This window comes from Vespula pensylvanica, chromosome 6 (genome assembly GCF_014466175.1).
Source record: "Vespula pensylvanica isolate Volc-1 chromosome 6, ASM1446617v1, whole genome shotgun sequence".
Classification (NCBI taxonomy): domain Eukaryota; kingdom Metazoa; phylum Arthropoda; class Insecta; order Hymenoptera; family Vespidae; genus Vespula; species Vespula pensylvanica.
The window spans coordinates 8,427,671-8,446,707 of NC_057690.1; the positions used below are offsets into that span (position 1 = coordinate 8,427,671).

Here is a 19,037-nt window from a genome sequence, read left to right on the forward strand (position 1 = left end):
AGAAGAGGAAGAGGAGAAGGAGGTGGAGGAGGAAGAGGAGGTGGAGGAGGAAGAAGAGGAGGAGGAGAGAAACAGAAAGTAAAAGAGAGAAGCTGTATGGATACCTGTGTGTGTCCGTGTTGTGTATGTTCGTATATATATACGTATGAATGTATATATGCATGTATATATGTATGTTCAAGCCAACGTTGCTCTTCATGATCGAGGGACACCTCTCCTTATTCCATATTGCCGTGTGGTGGTTCTATGCTCGACGTTAAAACGATTCTCTCTTTCAGTTGTCGCTCGACCAACGAAGCGTTTCGAGGTGCGTGGCTCTTGTCAGTGTCAATGTGTGTGCGCGCACACGTTCAATCATATAAAGGAACGTTGTTGTTAACGTGCCGGCGCTCGCACGTGCTCCGACACGTTTTTCAAGAACCTCATCATTTGTTCTCAGTTTCTTTTTTTTTTTCCATTTCTTTTCTCTCTTTTATTAATATTATTAATTATTATTATTAATTATTATTATTAATTATTATTATTATTATTATTATTATTATTATTATTATTATTATTATCATCATCTGATTATTTGATTATTCTTTTTATTTATTTACTATTTTCCTCTTTCTCTGTCGGTAAAGAAGAGAGAGAAAGGAAACTTTCATTGAGAGTGAAAGCTCCAGAGAGATTTTTTGTTCGAATTCGTAACCTTCCATTCGAACAGGACCAACTTATGTTCCGTATTATTATTCTTCTTCCTGTTTAATTATTTCTCATTGGTCTGGTATTCAAAGGACGACAAGGTATGTATACATTCATGTACGTAACTTTTATTTATGCATGCGAAAGGAAAATCGTTTTTGAAAAAAACAGAAATGTATTCTTGTTTAGTGTTACAATTGTGTAGGATGTTTCGTTAAATTGACAAGTTTGATTCAGGCTATTTTTGATAATTTATACGGATAGTATATTTATAATATAATACTTATGATAACATTTACATTAAAGAAGAATGTATGTAAATATTATATTATATAATATTAACAATATTACTAATATGTATATATATACACATGTACACACACACACACACATTCACACGTATACACACATTTATCCAAACATATATATTATCTAATATAAAAAGTATATAATATTTTTATGCTAAAATAACATTTATAATATTTTTAAATTTCTATATTTTTAAAGAAATATGTTCTATTCTTCTAATATTCTATTACTAATTATTATAATCCTATTAATATTTTATACTAATATCTGTATGTATTTAGATACTATATAAAATTTATATATCTATACAAATTATGGTTTTTAATTTAAACATGGATTTATAAGTATCTTATTTTACTGGAAATTGAATAGACCATTAACACCGTAAATTATAATATCGATATCGAATGAAGAATTTCTTTAAATTTTGGTTGAAATTGACCGAAAAAGATATGAAAGGAATATCGAATGATCTATTAAAATTCGGAGAAAGGAGCAGAAAGATTTCGCTTCCGTTGATGATGCAAGATGGTTTGTTCGAGGCGAAAACACGCTTTGCATGGTAAACTTCGAAGAAAGCAATCCAAGAGGGAAAGTGAGGTACGACGACATGGACCGGCCCTCCGACGATACTTTATCGTTCGACGGAGGGCCACTGTGGTAATCGTTCTTGTCCACGCCTCATTTTTTCTCTCTTTCTCTCTCTCTTTCTCACTCTCTAATTTATATTTGTCATTGTGTGTGTGTGTGTGTAATAAACTCACTCAACATAATAATTAATTTCTTTTCTCTCTCTTTCGTGTATTTATATGAATGCGTCATAAAACACAGCATGATTTTCACACGATTTTCATGATAAAAATCATTCTATCTCTCTCTCTCTCTTTTTTTCTTTTTTTTTTTTCAATATATCTTGCACCTGTCTTCCAAGAAATATCATAAAAATAAATAGGATGTGGAAGACTCTTATATGGTGACATAAACACTATTAAAACTCACATTTGTTCGTTCGCAGAACCCAAATGAGATCAGTAAAAGTTATAAAATGAAACAGAAAAATACTATAATATATTATATCCTTACGATTATTCACGAGTATTAATAACAGTGAAAAATTAATTACCAATAGCAAGTAATACTCTAAGTGTTCAGAATGTTATAACAATTCATTCTTTTCAAATATATTTGATAATCAAATTTTTTAAACGACTCATATTATTTTCAATTCTTGTAATGTTTTTCAAATAGTAGGCGTATATAATAGAAAATCATAATAAAGACAAAGTTTCTTCTAAACATAAACGTACTTAGTGATTTAACGTTTCGTTTCTAATCGCATATAGATCTTATCTCTGAATCGTTCATTGTCGGATAAAACGATCATAGACCGCCCACATTGGTTGACCCGGTATACGGTTCACCTATGATAGATCGTGAATTCAAGAGGCTCTTTTTGCAAACTAAAACTAACAGTTGAGTCGATAGACAGTCATAGTATAATAAGTACATAGGTTACGTAGCACGTTTACACTCGTGCTACGATCGTCGTCGTCTTTTATTAAATCGTTTCAATCGGTAGATCGAGTCCGAGAGATATAGAAGAATGAAAAAATCAAAGAGTATACCTATAGATCGTAACGAGTGTACTATGTCACTGTCGTTAGTAACAACACTAAACGATATATTATAGCGTCGCTTAAAGTACGACAATGAACGCTATTATTATTAATCCTCCTTTCTAACAAGTACGATTCAATATGTGTCTGTGCGTGTGTGCGTGCGTGCATATGTGTATTAATATTATTATTATTATTAATCTATATAATATCAATCACATTCTTTCTAATTTTTAATAATTTTACGAACATTTTCTTTTCTTTTCTTTTTTTTTTTTATTTTACGTTAATACATTCAACGTTTATCTGACTCGAATTTTTTAATATAATTTTTCAAATAAATACGAATATATATTAAAGAATTAGTTTTGTTTTATATAAAATGAAGATATCATTAGAAATCATAGAAAAATAAAATAAGATGAGACGAGTGGAGAAAATCGTGTCGTGTCTTTACACCCACGCAAATTACTAAGAAAGAAAGTAGGAACAAGGATTATCAGTTAAGCTGATTTTGCTCGATAAACATAATTCGGTATCTTTAACTAATAATTATTTATTACTTATAAGAATTTTGTTAAAAAAAAAACTATTATGCGAATGAAATAATTCATTTAAAATTAAAATTGAGATAATTCTGTCGATAATATATATACATATATACATATCTTTTTCTTCCCTCTTTCAAAAAAAAGTTACATTCTTGTATCTTTTTCTCTATAAACGATTACGTTGATCGATCGATCGATCCTGATAGAGACCTTTAATTCATTCATTAAATGAAATGTTATGACGATTAAAAAAAACCTATCCGTTATCGAGTATATTTACCGGATGCCGGAAAAGATGATGATTCATGCGAATTTTTTACCGGATCTCTTTTTCCATGTCTTGCTATGTCATCTTCATAAAAAGAGAAAGAAAGAAAGAAAAAAAGCAGACAGACAGACAGACAGACGGATAGAGAGAAATAGAGATAGATAGATAGAGAAAAAAGAGAGAGAGAGAGAGAGAAAAAGATCATAGTAGACAATTAATCTTCGATCATTCGCGGTCGATGCATCCGCGAATTATTCATAGCTCTACGTAATTGCAGGTTGACGTCTCTATAACGAGACGATACGTCGGAAGAAAAACCCGAGAAGGAAGAAGAAGAAAAAGAAGTAAAAGAAGGAGCAGAAAAAGAAGGAGAATAATAAGAAGAAGACAATATAATAAAGTATAAAGAGAATTGCGATCTCATCGAGGATGTTGCGATGCAGAGATCGAATAAGACAGATCTTCTGATTGTTTCGAGTCGACAGTCAACTCGTTTTTCTTCGATCGATTGCGTTTCAACAATCATGATTTTCTTCGAGACAATCTTAAATATCGAATCAACGTTTAAACGTCAAGATCGAAAACAAGTGTGTATTCGAGTATTCGAAAAATTTTGACGATTTTTCTTTTCGGTTTTGTCAGAAAAGGAAAAGAGAAGAAAAGAAAAGAAGATAAAAGAAAGAGAAGTATATCGTCTGAGGTTTTACAAGAAAAAAAAAAAAAAAAAAAAAAGAGGAAACAAAATGTCCTTGATGAATTTTAGTTTACCTTATCACACGGCAACGCCGTCATCATTTCTTTATAGTGGACATTCGACTGTTAATAATCTTCGTTTGAATGCTGTCCTTCCACCAGCACCACCTACTAATTATGACAATCGTGAACCTTTTCGAAATGAGCCTTATATACCACCGTTGAGATATCAACAAGACAGACAACAGCAGCAACAACAACAACAGCAGCAGCAACAACAACAACAACAACAGCAACAACAACAGCAACAGAGACAACGTCAGACGAATCAACAAAGAAGACCAGAACTTTATGTCGAACAATCTTCATTTTCGTCGACTCAGGATACAAGATATACGAATTATAATCAAGATTTTCGAAGGACTCAACCTCGACAGCAACCACAGTTACAACAGCAACAAATGAGACCACCTCCTCCAGCTCCTTCTTCCCAACGTCAACAACAACAACAACAACAACAACAAGAAAGAATACAAAATGAGGAACACGATAGAGAATCTTTAGAAGTCAGCAGGATCTCCGAACAGGAAGGATATCCTGATAGACCTAATGGGTAAGACTTTTTCAATAAATCTATCTAGATTCAAACCTCCTTCTATAACATTTAATTTAATTCCATTGTTATATCGAAACTGTACTATATAATGGGTTGTTCCAAATTTATTAAGTCGTGCTGATACGGAAATCGTGTTATATAGAATATTTATAAGAATATCGTGTTGTAAGAGAGCTGTCGCAATTTTTACAACGTGTTATTGGTATCGAAACCCTGTTTTCAGAGTACCGTATTATAAAAGGTTTGCGAACGTATTAGTGTTCGAGCTAAATGATTTTCTTTGTTCAATATTGTTACATTTTCTCATTGACAAGAAGCCAAGGTCGTTTTTCATCTCAATCCATTTCCGTTTGTGGCCGAGCGAAAGCGTATCGCTTTAGTAACCTTAATTGAGCTCGAACTTATTTACGTAACGATATCCTCTCGAGCGTTCTTTCGTACAACGTGCTTCGAATATCTTGACGAATTTCTTTTGGAATCGTTTATAAGTATCGTAGTTATATACAACCTGCTCGTTCTTGCGAACACGTAGGTAATTATGTCATTGCTTATAATCGTTTCGAATCGATTCATTATCTTGTACGAGCGTAGCAGGATAAAACGATCTTAAAATATAAAGTAATTAGTTTCTAAAGACTTCCAAGAAATCTTTCTTTTTTTTCCGTATTAAAAGAAATGATTTTTCTTTTTCTTATATTTGATTTTTCTAAATATAATTTATATATATATATATATGTATATATTTGTTTTTATATATTACGATGTTAATAATATTACATTTATTATTGCAGTGATTTATAGTGCGTTAATTAATTACAGTATTTTTTTTATTATAGTATAATAAATATAGTATAATAATAGAATAATGAGATATATATATATATATATAACATAATTTTGTCGTATATATATTCATATATATTATGTATAACATATATGTATATATATACAAACATTTATTTGTTATATATCTTTATTATTTATTATTATTTATATATATTTTTTTTGATCAAAAATTCTTATTCAATTTACACTAATGTAAAATTCAATATAAATGTCTATATGAACAAATATACATGCATATATATATATATTATATCTGATTAATCTTATTTAAATATACATGTATATATTTACATATAATATATATACACATAGATTCTTATTATTCAGTTTAATGTAAGATTGATTAATAAAATTTTAATTAATAAAAATTAATAAAAAACATATATATATATAACATATAGTCGCATTTGCGTTGGAAATTTTATTCGATTTTGATCGTTTCTTCTTTTAGATATACGAGAGTAAATGCCGAAGGATTCGGTGGTGGTCCAGGTACAAAAACATCCGTTCACGCTGTTCTGGATTACGACGACGATTTCGACGATTATTATGATGACGAAGACCAAGGTGTGCCAAGGGACGCACACGTTACACCGATTCAGGGCCCGATTTTCTTAAAAAACGGTTCTGTTCCTGTCGTACCACTTTATTCCTATCCTCAATTAAACAATGGAACTTTCGTGCAAATTCCGGTGAGTAAAAAGTAGACATTCATTGCATCTTTCATTTTTCTTGTGTCTTTTTTTCTTTTTAATGAGAAACAATTATGAATCATGTAGGTACTATGTATCAATATCCTCGTCATACCATTTACATTCTTCAACCTTTCTCTTATTTCTCAGTCGAAACAAAAGCCGTTCCAAGCATAGCAAACAAGCTTTCATTCTTTCAATCGTATTTTTTGCTTCTACAAATTTTTATAAATAACGTACTTCTTATTAATCAAATTATTTTTATTCCAATTAAAATTTGTTATTAAATCGTGATAAATGTAATACTATTAACATCGTAATATATAAACAAATATATACGTATATATATATATACAAATTATATTTAGAAAAATCAAATATAAGAAAAAGAAAAATTATTTCTTTTAATACGATCTAATTAGTCGAATAATTTATAAATTATTTTGAAAATCATAATAATGATAATAATTTAAATTATAATAATGATAATACAATAATGATAATAATTATTAATAATAATAATAATAATATTATTATTATTATTATTATTATTAATATTATTATTATTATAATCATTTATTATAAGTGTGAGAATGAACGATTTCCGAGGAGATTGAATATATAATACGTCTAAAATGCCGAACGACGATGCCGTGACTCATAGGTTAGTGCATTGAATACGTTCCTTGAAGAAAGCACGAATCACGATCTCTCGACCTACAATTTGCTCGCGATTCATCTTAAGCGGTTTACACTTTAACGTATTATCATCAACCGAACGATTCTTATCGTTTGGTTTACACTCATGTACGATCAATTCTAAGTAGACGTGACTTTTGACTTAATAGAAGGAAATAAATTGAATAATAAATTATAGTAATTACAAATAATTGACCAAATTACTAAAAAAAAATACTAATTTAAAATACTACCACTACTACTACTACTACTATTACTATTAATAATAATGATAATAATAGTAATATGATGATGATGATAATAATGATAAAATAACAATAAAAATAATTACGAAAATCACTCAGGAAAAAAAAGAAGAAAAGAATACTTAAGTCTTGTTTCAATAGTAAATATTTTTTTGTGTTACAAAATGACGTGACTTTCGATCGATCGATCGATCGATCGTTTCTTTGTAAGACGATGTTGTACTAGCTCGAAAGGTGATCGAACGCGGTCGTACGACTCTATATCTATAAGAACTCTCCACAAGTCTGACATCTCTCCGCGTGACATTTCCTCGCTTGCATATCCATGACCCCAGTCAGGCAGATTCTATCTTCCTTAGAATTTGCGAGGCAACACCTTACTAGTTTATTGCTGATCTTACTTCGTTCTTTATATCGTTTCTTTTTTTTTTATTTTATTTCATCCCCTATTCATTTTTCTTTTTTCATTGTTAATAAATTTTATATAATATAACGATAATATACGATAATATTTATAAGATTTCTCATTAAAAAAGAAATATATTTAATTGTTGTAAGTAATATTTTCATATTATATTAATTATTATATATAATATATAATTAAAGAATAAATTAAAAAAAAAATATATATATATATATATATATATATATATATATATAGGTATACAACGATAATCTTTTTATTCAAAATTTGTCGTTAAGATTGATGTGAATTTTTTTATAAATTTTTAATTTATTAAAAAATTTATTGATCATAGTAATATTACTATTATATAGAAGGACACTATTTTTTCTTTTCTTTTCTTTTTTTTTTTTTTTTTAATAAATTTAGAAAAAGATTTAGAAATATAATTTCTCAGAAAATAACGAGCAATTTTGAAAAGAGAAATTTGTTCACGCAGTGACAATGTTCAAAGTAATTTCACGAGATCTTTATTATGGATTATTCCATGTCCTTACTTCAATAAACAAAAAACCAAGGGAACTTTTATATAACGTTGCTTACGTAAGACACAATCGTCGGTACATATAATTCTTACATTTGTCTTAATTATAAAATAAATTACGAGTCATTTTTTGGTTTTATCTTATCTGAAAATAATGATGCGTCGTATTCCACGATACTTATTAGTTTAATTTAATTAATTAATTTATTTTTTCTTAATTTTACGATTTCGATTGAACTAATTGAAGGAGACTTATTAATATCCATCGAAATTGAAGTTTTAAATCTTCGAATAGATCAAATTAACTTGGTTATCGATGACAAGATCAAGAAAGATCGAGATCGAGTAAAAAAACGTGCAACTTCTAGTAGATCACAATCGTTAAATGTTAAGAGAGCATGATCCTCTTCTTCTTCTATTCGTCCTCGTGATGCTTCGTTGATGCTCACATAGCACTCCTTTAACCAATGATTACCTACTCCTCCTCCTCCTCCACCTTCTTCTTCTTCATCTCCTCCTTAGACTTCCTCCATAATTGGACACCAGCAGCCGCTCTGTCTTTTGCAATTACCTTAACACATTACCTACAACTACTTCGAAAGATCGTATCATACCAATAAACGTTAGCAAATATAAAATTTTTGTACTAGGTATATATATAATACTCTAGCTCATTTCTCTTTCTCACAAACACACACACACACACACACATGTGTCTTTATTTTCATGTATATATATATATGTATTTCTAAAAATTATCTAAATTATATGTGTGTGTGTGTATATATATATACACACGTGTATAATTAAACAGATATAAAATAATATTTTATATAATATAAATAATAATATTTATCAAATAAATATAAATATAAACATATATATATGTATAAATATAAAATAATATTCTATATACGTAGAAAAGTAAATATAAAAAAATTCTACAGATATGCATATACTTATACATATGTATATTTATTTATTTGTTTACTTATATAATAATTTATATTTATGCAATATATATGTTCATTATATGTAATTATATATGAGAAATCAGAACTAACCTTTTCTTCATCATTAATCAGTGTTTCACAAACTGAATCATTGTGCATTCATTCTAATTACATCGCATATTTTATTCAGTTGATCTATTAGTATTATTTTACAAGAAGGATCTGATCTCACGTAAATATTCAATATAAATAGTATATTAATTCGTCAGTTTAATTTATTTACTTATTTATTTATTTATAATGTAATACTAATATCAAACAATCTTTATCATATAATTGTAATATCAAATGTCATAGTAGTATATATAATAGTAATATCAAATATAATTGAAGACAGTGATATTTAAAATAATCAAAGTTATATTTAATCTATGAATAAATTAATCAATTAATCAAATTCTATTTATATTAATACAATAAGCAGATGATGAATAACGGACATATATCAAAGTTAATTTGCACGATGATGTCTAGCGTTGAATCAAGCTAATTTAGGTAGTTGGCAAAGTGTTAACGACTTCATTTGTCTCTTTCCCTTCCTTTCTATCTCTCTTTCTCTCATACAATAACAGTATCTTCCTAATCGTTTCATCGATTTTCAGAACATTAACAAACACTAATACATGATTCTTTTTTTCCTCTAATACTTATCCCTTCTAAAAATAAACGAATATTCTAATAAGATTGATTTCCTCAGATAATCAAAGTCTACGTCGAGAGACTTGTCAGAGTTAATTAAGTTCAATCAAAGTCATCGAGAGCACGATATTGAGAAGAGCTTGATTCTCTTCGAGCGAATCGTTTCGAATGTTATTTACCAATGGCCTATTTCTTGTTCGTAACAACTTCTCGTGAGAAAAGAAAGTCGTGACGAAAAAGACGAATGACCTTCCCCTCCATCGTATTCTAGTAATTCTCCGTGTCATCTTTCTATCGTACTCTCGTTCGATTCATTCGATCGATGTAAAAGGCACTCTTTGTTCTTTATAATATCTTCTCTCAAGTGAAATTAAAATCGAAGGAAAAAAAATAATTAGTTTACGATAGTAAAAGCTGAATGAGATTAATGAAATAATGATTATATTTAAAAAAAAAAGAAAAAAAAAAAAAGAAAAAAGACCAAAAAGGAACAAAAAAGTTTTCTTATAAATGAAGATTGTTCTGTTGTCCTTGATCGTAATAAGGATGGACGACATTCGTATTTCGAAAGATGGCCTAAGAAACGACGATTCCTCTAAATGAGGCAGAAGATCGTCATTAAATCGGTTCAATGTCGATAGATGATCTCAATTCTTTGAATCATTCCTGTGGTATCACTTTATATCGCTATTGAAAATCCTTTCACCGTTCACCACTGGTCCTCCTCGAACCTTACGTTGAGCTACAATCACGGACAAACGCTAAGATTCACGGACAATCTGCCCTTTCCTCGACTATTCGATTGATACGACTTACCGATTCATCTTTCTCGATTTTTGTCGATGTTATCGGTTTTATAATCGACTCTATCGATTTTTATCTAATATTTATAACCAATCGTTATGTTCAAAATAAAAATTTTCTTTAAAAATTCAGATTATATGTGTGTATATACATACATACATATAAACATATATAAAACATAGTTTTTCTTTTATTCTTTTGTTTTAATTACAAAGGAAAAAATGAATAAATATATATATATATCTTTTGCAATTAAAAAAAAAAAAAAAATAAGAGAAAAAATTGTGCAGCACAGACCATAAGTTGATAGACGAAAACGCGTTATTATTATAAACAATTATAAATTGAAATTACAATTTGATTTATGAAACAATTATTGATTTAACAATTAAATTTACAATTTGTAATTTGAAAGTTACAATTTAATTTAAATCATAAAGGTAAGATTTCATAGATTTTATTTTTACATTGAACATTCACCATCTAATGTAGATTAGTGACATGTTGTTACGATCTTTTTATATTAAATGTTATTTATATGAATTTACATTAGTAAATTCAACTTATTTATGATCATAATACATGTTCGTCAAATGATTTACGGATCACCCTGTATAATTATTTTTAGAAACATTTCTATATTTGTGAAAATAATTTTTATTTTTTGATCATATTTTAAATAGTTTATCGTAAATCTTAGTTAGCTTATTAGTAAGTCGATTTTTAAAATTAATTTAACGATTACATCAATTAAATTATTAAGGAGATCACTAGTTTGTTATTTTTAGAAATATTTCTATATTAATAATAAAATTTTATTTTTATCATATCTCGGATAATTAATAAATCGCTGATTTTTAACGAGTTGCTTGACATTTTCTAAATAATCCATTAAATTAGTAGATTCGACACTGTTTATTATGCAATAGTGAAACTTTGTCACAAAGAGAGTTGAAGCATGTTTTTATTCTTTTTTCTTTCTTTTTTTTCTTTCATTTCTTTTTTTTTTTGAAACGAGAGAATTAAAAAATTTCTGTTATTCTATTTAGGACAGTTTTCTAGGTATTTCGAATGATAACTATTACATCTTCGTATTAAATGAAAGTGACTACATACATACGTGAGATAATTTACAGTGAGAACGACATAATAACGGTTTGGAGATTGTGGAACGCACTTTCGCTCATAAGTATGATTATATACGGTGATTAGGATTTATAATATGGATAACGAGAACAATTTGTTCAGAATATAACGTGTTAATATGAGAGAAACTCTTATGAAATTAAATTAAAAAATTTCTTTTTAATATTCTTTTTGTTTTTATTTATTTCAATCTACGCAGTGAACATTCATTCAAACAAAAGTGAATGTATTTCTAATTTATCTATTAAAGTTCTTATAAATGCAATTATCAAAATATGTCCGATAATCGTCTAACAATAATTTATTTCAAATGAGCAAATGATAAATTTCAAAGTGATAATACGATAATACGTATTTATCTGCGTGTTTTTTTATTTTTAGAATAAGGAGAATGACCGAATTAGAAAAGTCATTCTATCTTATTGGTACATGCTCTGAAGTATAAAAAGAAAAAGAGAGAAACAAAAGTGGAATAACTTTGACTTTTGATTTCTCAACTTTCGAATAAATGCCATACCAACTTCGGGATTATTTAGCGGCTTGATTTACGTTCGATGTCTATGTGCGGGAGTATGCGATTCTAAGGTCGGGATATTCTAATCGTATTAGGTAATTCCCTCCTGTTTTATATTCTTAACCATATATCGCATTCACGCTACTTTCTTTCGTCTTTCAATTTTCGAATTTGCTTTTCGAAAATACTGAAATTCTAATCACGTGAAGAAAGATTAGAATTTTTTTTTATAAAATTCTTGACAAATCAGCTAATTGAAAATCTTATGACATAGATTGATGTAGTACATTGATATCTCTAAAAAAAGATTTTTTAATCTTAAAATGTATGATATTTTAGTAGAAGTTTGTTAGAAAAAAATATTATACTGATTGCGAAATAATACGGAATGGATAAAAAAATTATTATTAAAAAATGTTGTTATACTTAAATAAATAAAAAGTATTGTATATCCGTAAACATATAAATTTTCTTTTTACAAATATTGTTTAATTTTTTCTCTTATATATATATATATATATATATATATATATATATAAATATATTATATAAATACTACATAAATGTTTACAATAATTTTTCTTTTATAAATACAAAAAGAAAAATGTAAGTAATATTTATAAAACGAAAATTACAATAAATAAGCTTTTCTTATACAAAATTTTGATGAATATCTAAATTGCTGTATATATTAAATTAATTAATGATATAATATTTTTGCAAATATAATTGAAATCAAATTTTTTTAATTCTACAAATTATCACTATTTATTTCTACTTATCATTATTATATATTTATTTCTATTGATATTCCTTCCTTTTCATGATTTATAATTTACTTATTCAATAAAATTTTATCAATAATTCTGTTACGCTGTAATACCTTCTATATAACTTTTAAATTATACATATATGTTAAATATAAGCACATAAAGCTGATAATATTTATTGAACATCATCATCGAAGATCAGACAGTTAACTTCTCGTTCAAATTCGATTCACGCAATCGTCAATTGCAATTGACTCGCGTGGACACTCGGCGTGATTCACGTCTCTCTCTCTCTCTCTCTCTCTCTCTCTCTCTCTCTCTCTCTCTCTCTCTGTCTTTCCATGTCTCTTTCTAGCGACTTTCGCTAACACGTATCCCGTGAAGGAAGTTTTCTGAATGACTCGCAACCAATATAGACGACGACGACGACTTTACTGACGCCTACTGATATGCGAACACGTGGGCTGCCTAATCGACGTTAACGACGCAACGCGATCTTCCGGTATAGATCAGTGATTCTGCAATTACTAGCTTGGAAAGTGATCGTTTCCTCTTTTCATATATAATATTACGACTTTGTAAGAAGAGAATAATTGATCCAATATGAAACCAAGGATTAGAAATTAGAATTTTTTATCGAGATAAATAAGAATTTTTTTTTCTAGTATATTATATTATAATATTAATTTTTGATGTATGTTTTATCTGGATGTATGTATTTTATACAGGATGGTTCAAAAGTGATCTTAAAAAATCAATTACGCTTTCCCGAAACTTTTTAGATTAATTTCTGTTCTTCGGATCATAAAACGACTAAAATGGATTTAAAGAAGACAAATATATATATAAAAAGAAAATTCGATAGAATAAAGAAAAAAAAGAATGAATCTAAAAAGTTTCGACAAAGACTTATTGAGTTTCAATATCATATAGAAACTTTAGTCCACTATGTATTAAATTTACCAAAATGTTCTCTCTTTGTTCATTTATTTCTTTTTTAAATTATATTCATTTAAAATTGTTCATTCATTTTTCATTATTTCGATCGAAAGAAAAATATTTTGGATCTATTATCTTATTAAATAATCTTAATAAATTGGATCTACTATCTTATTAAATGAGATGACAATTTGATAGATAGAGAATGACATTGATATTATATAACAATTTTATATTATTATTATTATTATTATTATTATTATTATTGTTATTAAATACAAATTTTGTTTTATATATTTCTGTTTTGTAAATTTTATTAATTATAGAAATTTTTTATTATTATTATTAATAATGTAGATCTTAATTATTATTAATAAGAATAATAATTAATATCAATAATAATAATAATAATAATATAATAATGATAATATTAATAAAATAATAATGAGATGAAGATTGATAACTCAATTAATGGCGATCACACTGACGATAATAAATGTAAGAAGGAAAGAAGAAATCCAAATGGATTTGCATTAATATCTCGTTAAAAGGTTTTCTCCCTCGTGACCGTCCTTGCGATCGATCGATAAGCAACGCGGAGTTATATGTTTCTTATCGTACTTTTCGCAGATACGTTCGTACGACACATTCGTCGTCACGTTATCGTGCCGAGCCTAAAATTTGCAGAATAAACTTATAGATACGTTGAGTTAAGTTATTGCCTCTACGTATCCCGTGGGTGTCTCGAACACTGTCTTGGGTCATGCATGTCATCGATATCTAACTATACATAAACGTATGCGTCTATATGTATGCATGAATATCTAGCTATAGCTGAATGTATATGTATATATACAATATCTATATATATATATGCATACGGATATCCAGCTATTCATAAATTTACTTAAGTATCAATGTGGGTGTGTATGGATCAGCTTGTCAGAGTATTGATGTGTCTGTGTATGTGTAATATATAATACCTATATACTTACTCGATGATACACGGAAGAAAATCGAGTCGATAACCTTGAAATATATTTTTTTTTCAATTTTACGAGCACATTTTCGATGAAAAAAAAAAGAACAAGGAAATAAAAAGAAAAAATCGACGAATTCTTTGAACTTGTAAAATCTCGAAATACTCTTCGACTTATCGTTCGTCGAAAGAAGTCTTATAGTTTATGCGTTCTTTCTTGCTGTGTAAAGAACCTTGAATTAATATTCATGAGTATATACATACTTATATACATTTGTATGTATATACATATATGCACATATATATATATATATACATATATATGCATATATATATAACACACATATATGTATATTTAGATATAAAGTCACAGAAAGAGGATATGTACGAGCTGACTATCGTCTTTTTCGTTTCGTATGTGGTACAATTATGGTCAAGATTGTCACGTAGTATACCTTGAATCTTGACGAAGTATAGTCGTTCGATATCTTCTTTATCGCCTTGCTTTGAGATTCTTGCGAAATCGTTTCGCGAAATGGAATTCATGTGATCCTATAAATTTTCAGATAAACCAGAATTTGTTTTCGTTTTTATTTCCTTTTCTCATACTTTTGGAAATAACATTTATACGATTGGCAAAACTTACGTGAAATTAACATAATCGCCAAATCTTATTCATATTTAAAAAATTATTAATTTAGGCTATTTTCTTCTTATTAATTGTATTTTCAATTAAAAAAAAATGGTTAGTTGGAAAAGATTATGAAAAGAAAAGAATGAATAAAATTGTATCCAAATAATGTCGACAAGGTCATTTGTAATTTCAAGGATAATGTGGACCCTTAAATAAGGGAGAGAGAAAGAGAGATCGACCTTTTTAGATTTCTTATCTCAGAATAGAATCGTTTTTCCTGTCGACTCTCTGTTAACCTTTCCAGCAAAAATCCTTGACCCTTTCTTTAGAATTTTAAACACGAATTTACTTTCCCCCATTTCTTTTTTAAGCACATTTTATTCGATAAGGTTGTACGATGTACAATCGATACATATTAATTATTTATTTTTTGTTCTTTATTTTATTTTTTTTTTTATGCAGATCCTTTGGACAGCACTTTCAGTTGCATTAGGAGTCGAATTGAGAGGTGATTTGGTCAGAGGTGCACCATGTATCAAAAGATATCATCAATTGTTCTGTCCAACTGCTGGAAATACATATCCGATGTAAATATGATTTGACGTTTATTAATTATTAATTTTTTAATTTAATTTTTGCATCGAAAAAAAAAGAAAAAAAAATAGAAGGAAATTGAGAAAAAAAAAAAACTTTTTTTTGTAGAGAACGGATAGAACGTTTTATAGACGAAAACAAAGCGTTGATGAAGAGAATGTATGGCGATTTTGAGATGAGTCCAGGTCATCGAACTCGTACGAGAAGAAAAAAAAGAGAATCATCATCGAAACAAGATTTGCCAGACGGTGGACCGAATCTTCGGAAGAAGGAAGATGATTTCGAGCTAGAGATCGAAGCTGATGGTGATTCGTTTTTTGGTAGTGATAACAAAAAAAGAGATCCGAGACAATCTTTCGGAAAGAATCGTAATAACGACAGTGGAAGGTATATTTTCTTTTTTTTCTTAAACGAAAAATAAGAGAAAAAAGAAGTTTAGTTTAAAACTGCGATCTAGTTCAAACGTTTTTTAAATATTTTCAATTCTATAAATTGGAAATATGAAATATCTAAAAAATGAAAAATTATTTTTTAAACTAAAAAGTAAAAATAGTTTCATAGATATTTTTTTAGAATCGATAGAGAAAAACAGAGTTTGTGGATTCGTTTTATTTTTTTAACGAAGCAGATAGAAAACAATAGATATGTTTTTAGAATCGACGCATGCGAATCAAAAGTAGAGATTGTGACGCCGTATTGGGCGAGCAATAGCGCAGGAAAAATACGAGCTATCGTGAACACTCAACATTTCGAACAAGCGATTCACCAAGAAGTTTGTTCGTAAGTATTTATATTATATAACATACTGCACAATTTATAAGTCTATATTCGAAGAAAATTGTTGGATTGATATTTAAAGTTCAAAAATATTATTCGATTATGACGAAATAATAAAAGATCGGATGAAACATTAGAAATTTTGTAAATGTTAAGAACAATTCGTTAACAAGCAAAAAGTTAATAAAAAAACAGTCATTATGAGATTAATATTATTGTAAAAGATATTCCAAATGTTTTGAATAAAAAAGGGAAAGAAAGAAAAGAATTAATTTTTAATGTTTTATCCATTTTTTAATTAAAATCTAATGGCGAACGATATAAAAAAACAGGAAAATTCATTAAATATTTTAGAAAGACGCAAACGAATCGATGTATGGGCGATTGTGGATGCGAACAAAAGTACAAATGGCATAGGTTGCTTGCTTACGATCCAGACAATGATTGCAAGGGTATATTCATGGATTGGTTTCTGTTTCCTTCTTGCTGCGTATGCAGATGCGATCCATCGAACAACAACAAGTTTCCATCGTCGAATTCTCGAAATTAATTATTTCAAATGATCGAAGAGAATTTTATTCTCTTTTTTTTTCCTTTTTCTTTTTCTTACTTAATTTTCTTTTATTTCTGTGGACGATCAGTCATTTTTTAATTCCTTCAATAGAATATTTGTAGAAAAAGAAAAAAAAGAAAAAATATAATGACATTATGAAAGAGGCTAAGTTCACGACATCTTTCCTGTTACATCCTAGATTTGTTGTTCTCCCTTTATTTCCTATTTCTTTTTCTTCTACATTTTTATATGCAGATATATAGTCAATAATTTGATTTGTAATCGTTCGAAAATTTGCTGTGTCAATTCTTTTTTTTCATCTTTTTTTTTTTTTTCTAAAATCTTAAATTACAGTAGATATAGATCATATTGATTCTACAATTATATAAATATATCTTTATTTTTCATTCCTAATATCAAAAATTATAATAACAATAACAGATGACAATGAGATGTAAGAAGGATTTTTTTTTTATTTCGTAAGAAAGAGAAAAGTAAAGTATTTGTAGTTTTTTATTATATTTTCAAATTATGTACAAACAATTTTACAATAACCACTCTTATATCTTTACATGTATGTTAGAAAAGATTTCTTTAACTTTCGATAAAGTCGATAAGATTCATGTGAAAATTTTCATTTAGAGAATAAAAAGAGGAGAAGAAGGAAGAAAGAAAGAAAAAAAGAAAATAAGAATATGTCTAATCTAACAACTTACAAATCTAAAAGCCATTTGAAGGGTCTTACAAGGAGATAACGAAGAGACCTAGCCTAATGAAAATCTCTGATCGTTTCTAAGCATTGGACGGATACCTGATAAGCTACTTGTTTACTTACTTATCTTACTCTTATTTTTTCTTTTCTTTTCTCTCATTTTTTCTTTTTTCTTTTTTTTTTGATTAAAACTTGGAAAGAATAAGAGCAAGACAAAAACAAAGTTTAAAGAGACAAATATATACATACATACATACATACATATATATATATATATATATATATATATATATACACACACGTAGAGAGAGAGAGAGAGAGAGAGAGAGAGAGAGAGAGAGAGAGAGAGAGAGAGAGAGAGAGAGAGAGAGAGAGAAAGAGTTAAACTGAAATCGAATTAATTTATTAATAAGAAAAGGAAGCTACTAATTAAAAAGAAAAATAAGGAAAAATTTGCGAGGTATTTAGATTCCCCCCTAAAAATATGGGAAAAATATATTTAATAAAGCAAAATATTTAAGATATTTTTCATATATGTATGTATACGTATACTTGTACATATATGATACTCTTCAGAAAAAGTAAAAAAAAAAAAAAAAGAAAGAAGAAAAACAAGAAATTCAGGGAAAGAGCTAATTTCAGGTAAGATTCTAAGTTAATAAGAGTACTTGACGCGTTATACGATCGTACGGTAACGTAATATGTTAATTTATTATGCACTAACGAGTTTCAACTAACTAGGTAAAATTAACGAGCTTATTCCGTAAGACTGCTCGTTCCAAAAATTCTTACGA

At 27.9% G+C, this 19,037-nt stretch overlaps 1 protein-coding gene across 4 annotated transcripts; it reads left to right on the plus strand.

The window, feature by feature from the left end:
- The first annotated feature begins 253 nt into the window (after positions 1-253).
- LOC122630013 (protein spaetzle 3) lies at positions 254-17,759 on the plus strand. Of its 4 annotated transcripts, none has more exons than XM_043814007.1 (8): positions 254-307; positions 627-788; positions 3,709-4,737; positions 6,038-6,278; positions 16,070-16,194; positions 16,310-16,588; positions 16,856-16,981; positions 17,333-17,759. In XM_043814007.1, exons 3-8 carry the CDS (start codon positions 4,175-4,177, stop codon positions 17,526-17,528), a joined length of 1,530 nt encoding a protein of 509 aa, XP_043669942.1. In that variant the 5' UTR covers positions 254-307; positions 627-788; positions 3,709-4,174; the 3' UTR covers positions 17,529-17,759. The 4 variants fall into 4 exon arrangements, with proteins under 4 accessions (XP_043669942.1, XP_043669941.1, XP_043669943.1 ...); XM_043814006.1 differs by having other exon boundaries at positions 283-431; XM_043814008.1 differs by having other exon boundaries at positions 293-307; positions 630-788.
- The last annotated feature ends 1,278 nt before the right edge of the window (positions 17,760-19,037 follow it).

What these genes read in the sequence shown, in the direction of transcription:
- LOC122630013 (XM_043814007.1), top strand. Translation starts at nt 4,175, where the DNA reads ATGTCCTTGATGAATTTTAGTTTACCTTATCACACGGCAACGCCGTCA. An exon ending in GCTGGAAATACATATCCGAT is followed by an intron (nt 16,195 to 16,309) that starts GTAAATATGATT and finishes TTTTTTTTGTAG; the next exon opens with AGAACGGATAGAACGTTTTA. An exon ending in ATTCACCAAGAAGTTTGTTC is followed by an intron (nt 16,982 to 17,332) that starts GTAAGTATTTAT and finishes TAAATATTTTAG; the next exon opens with AAAGACGCAAACGAATCGAT.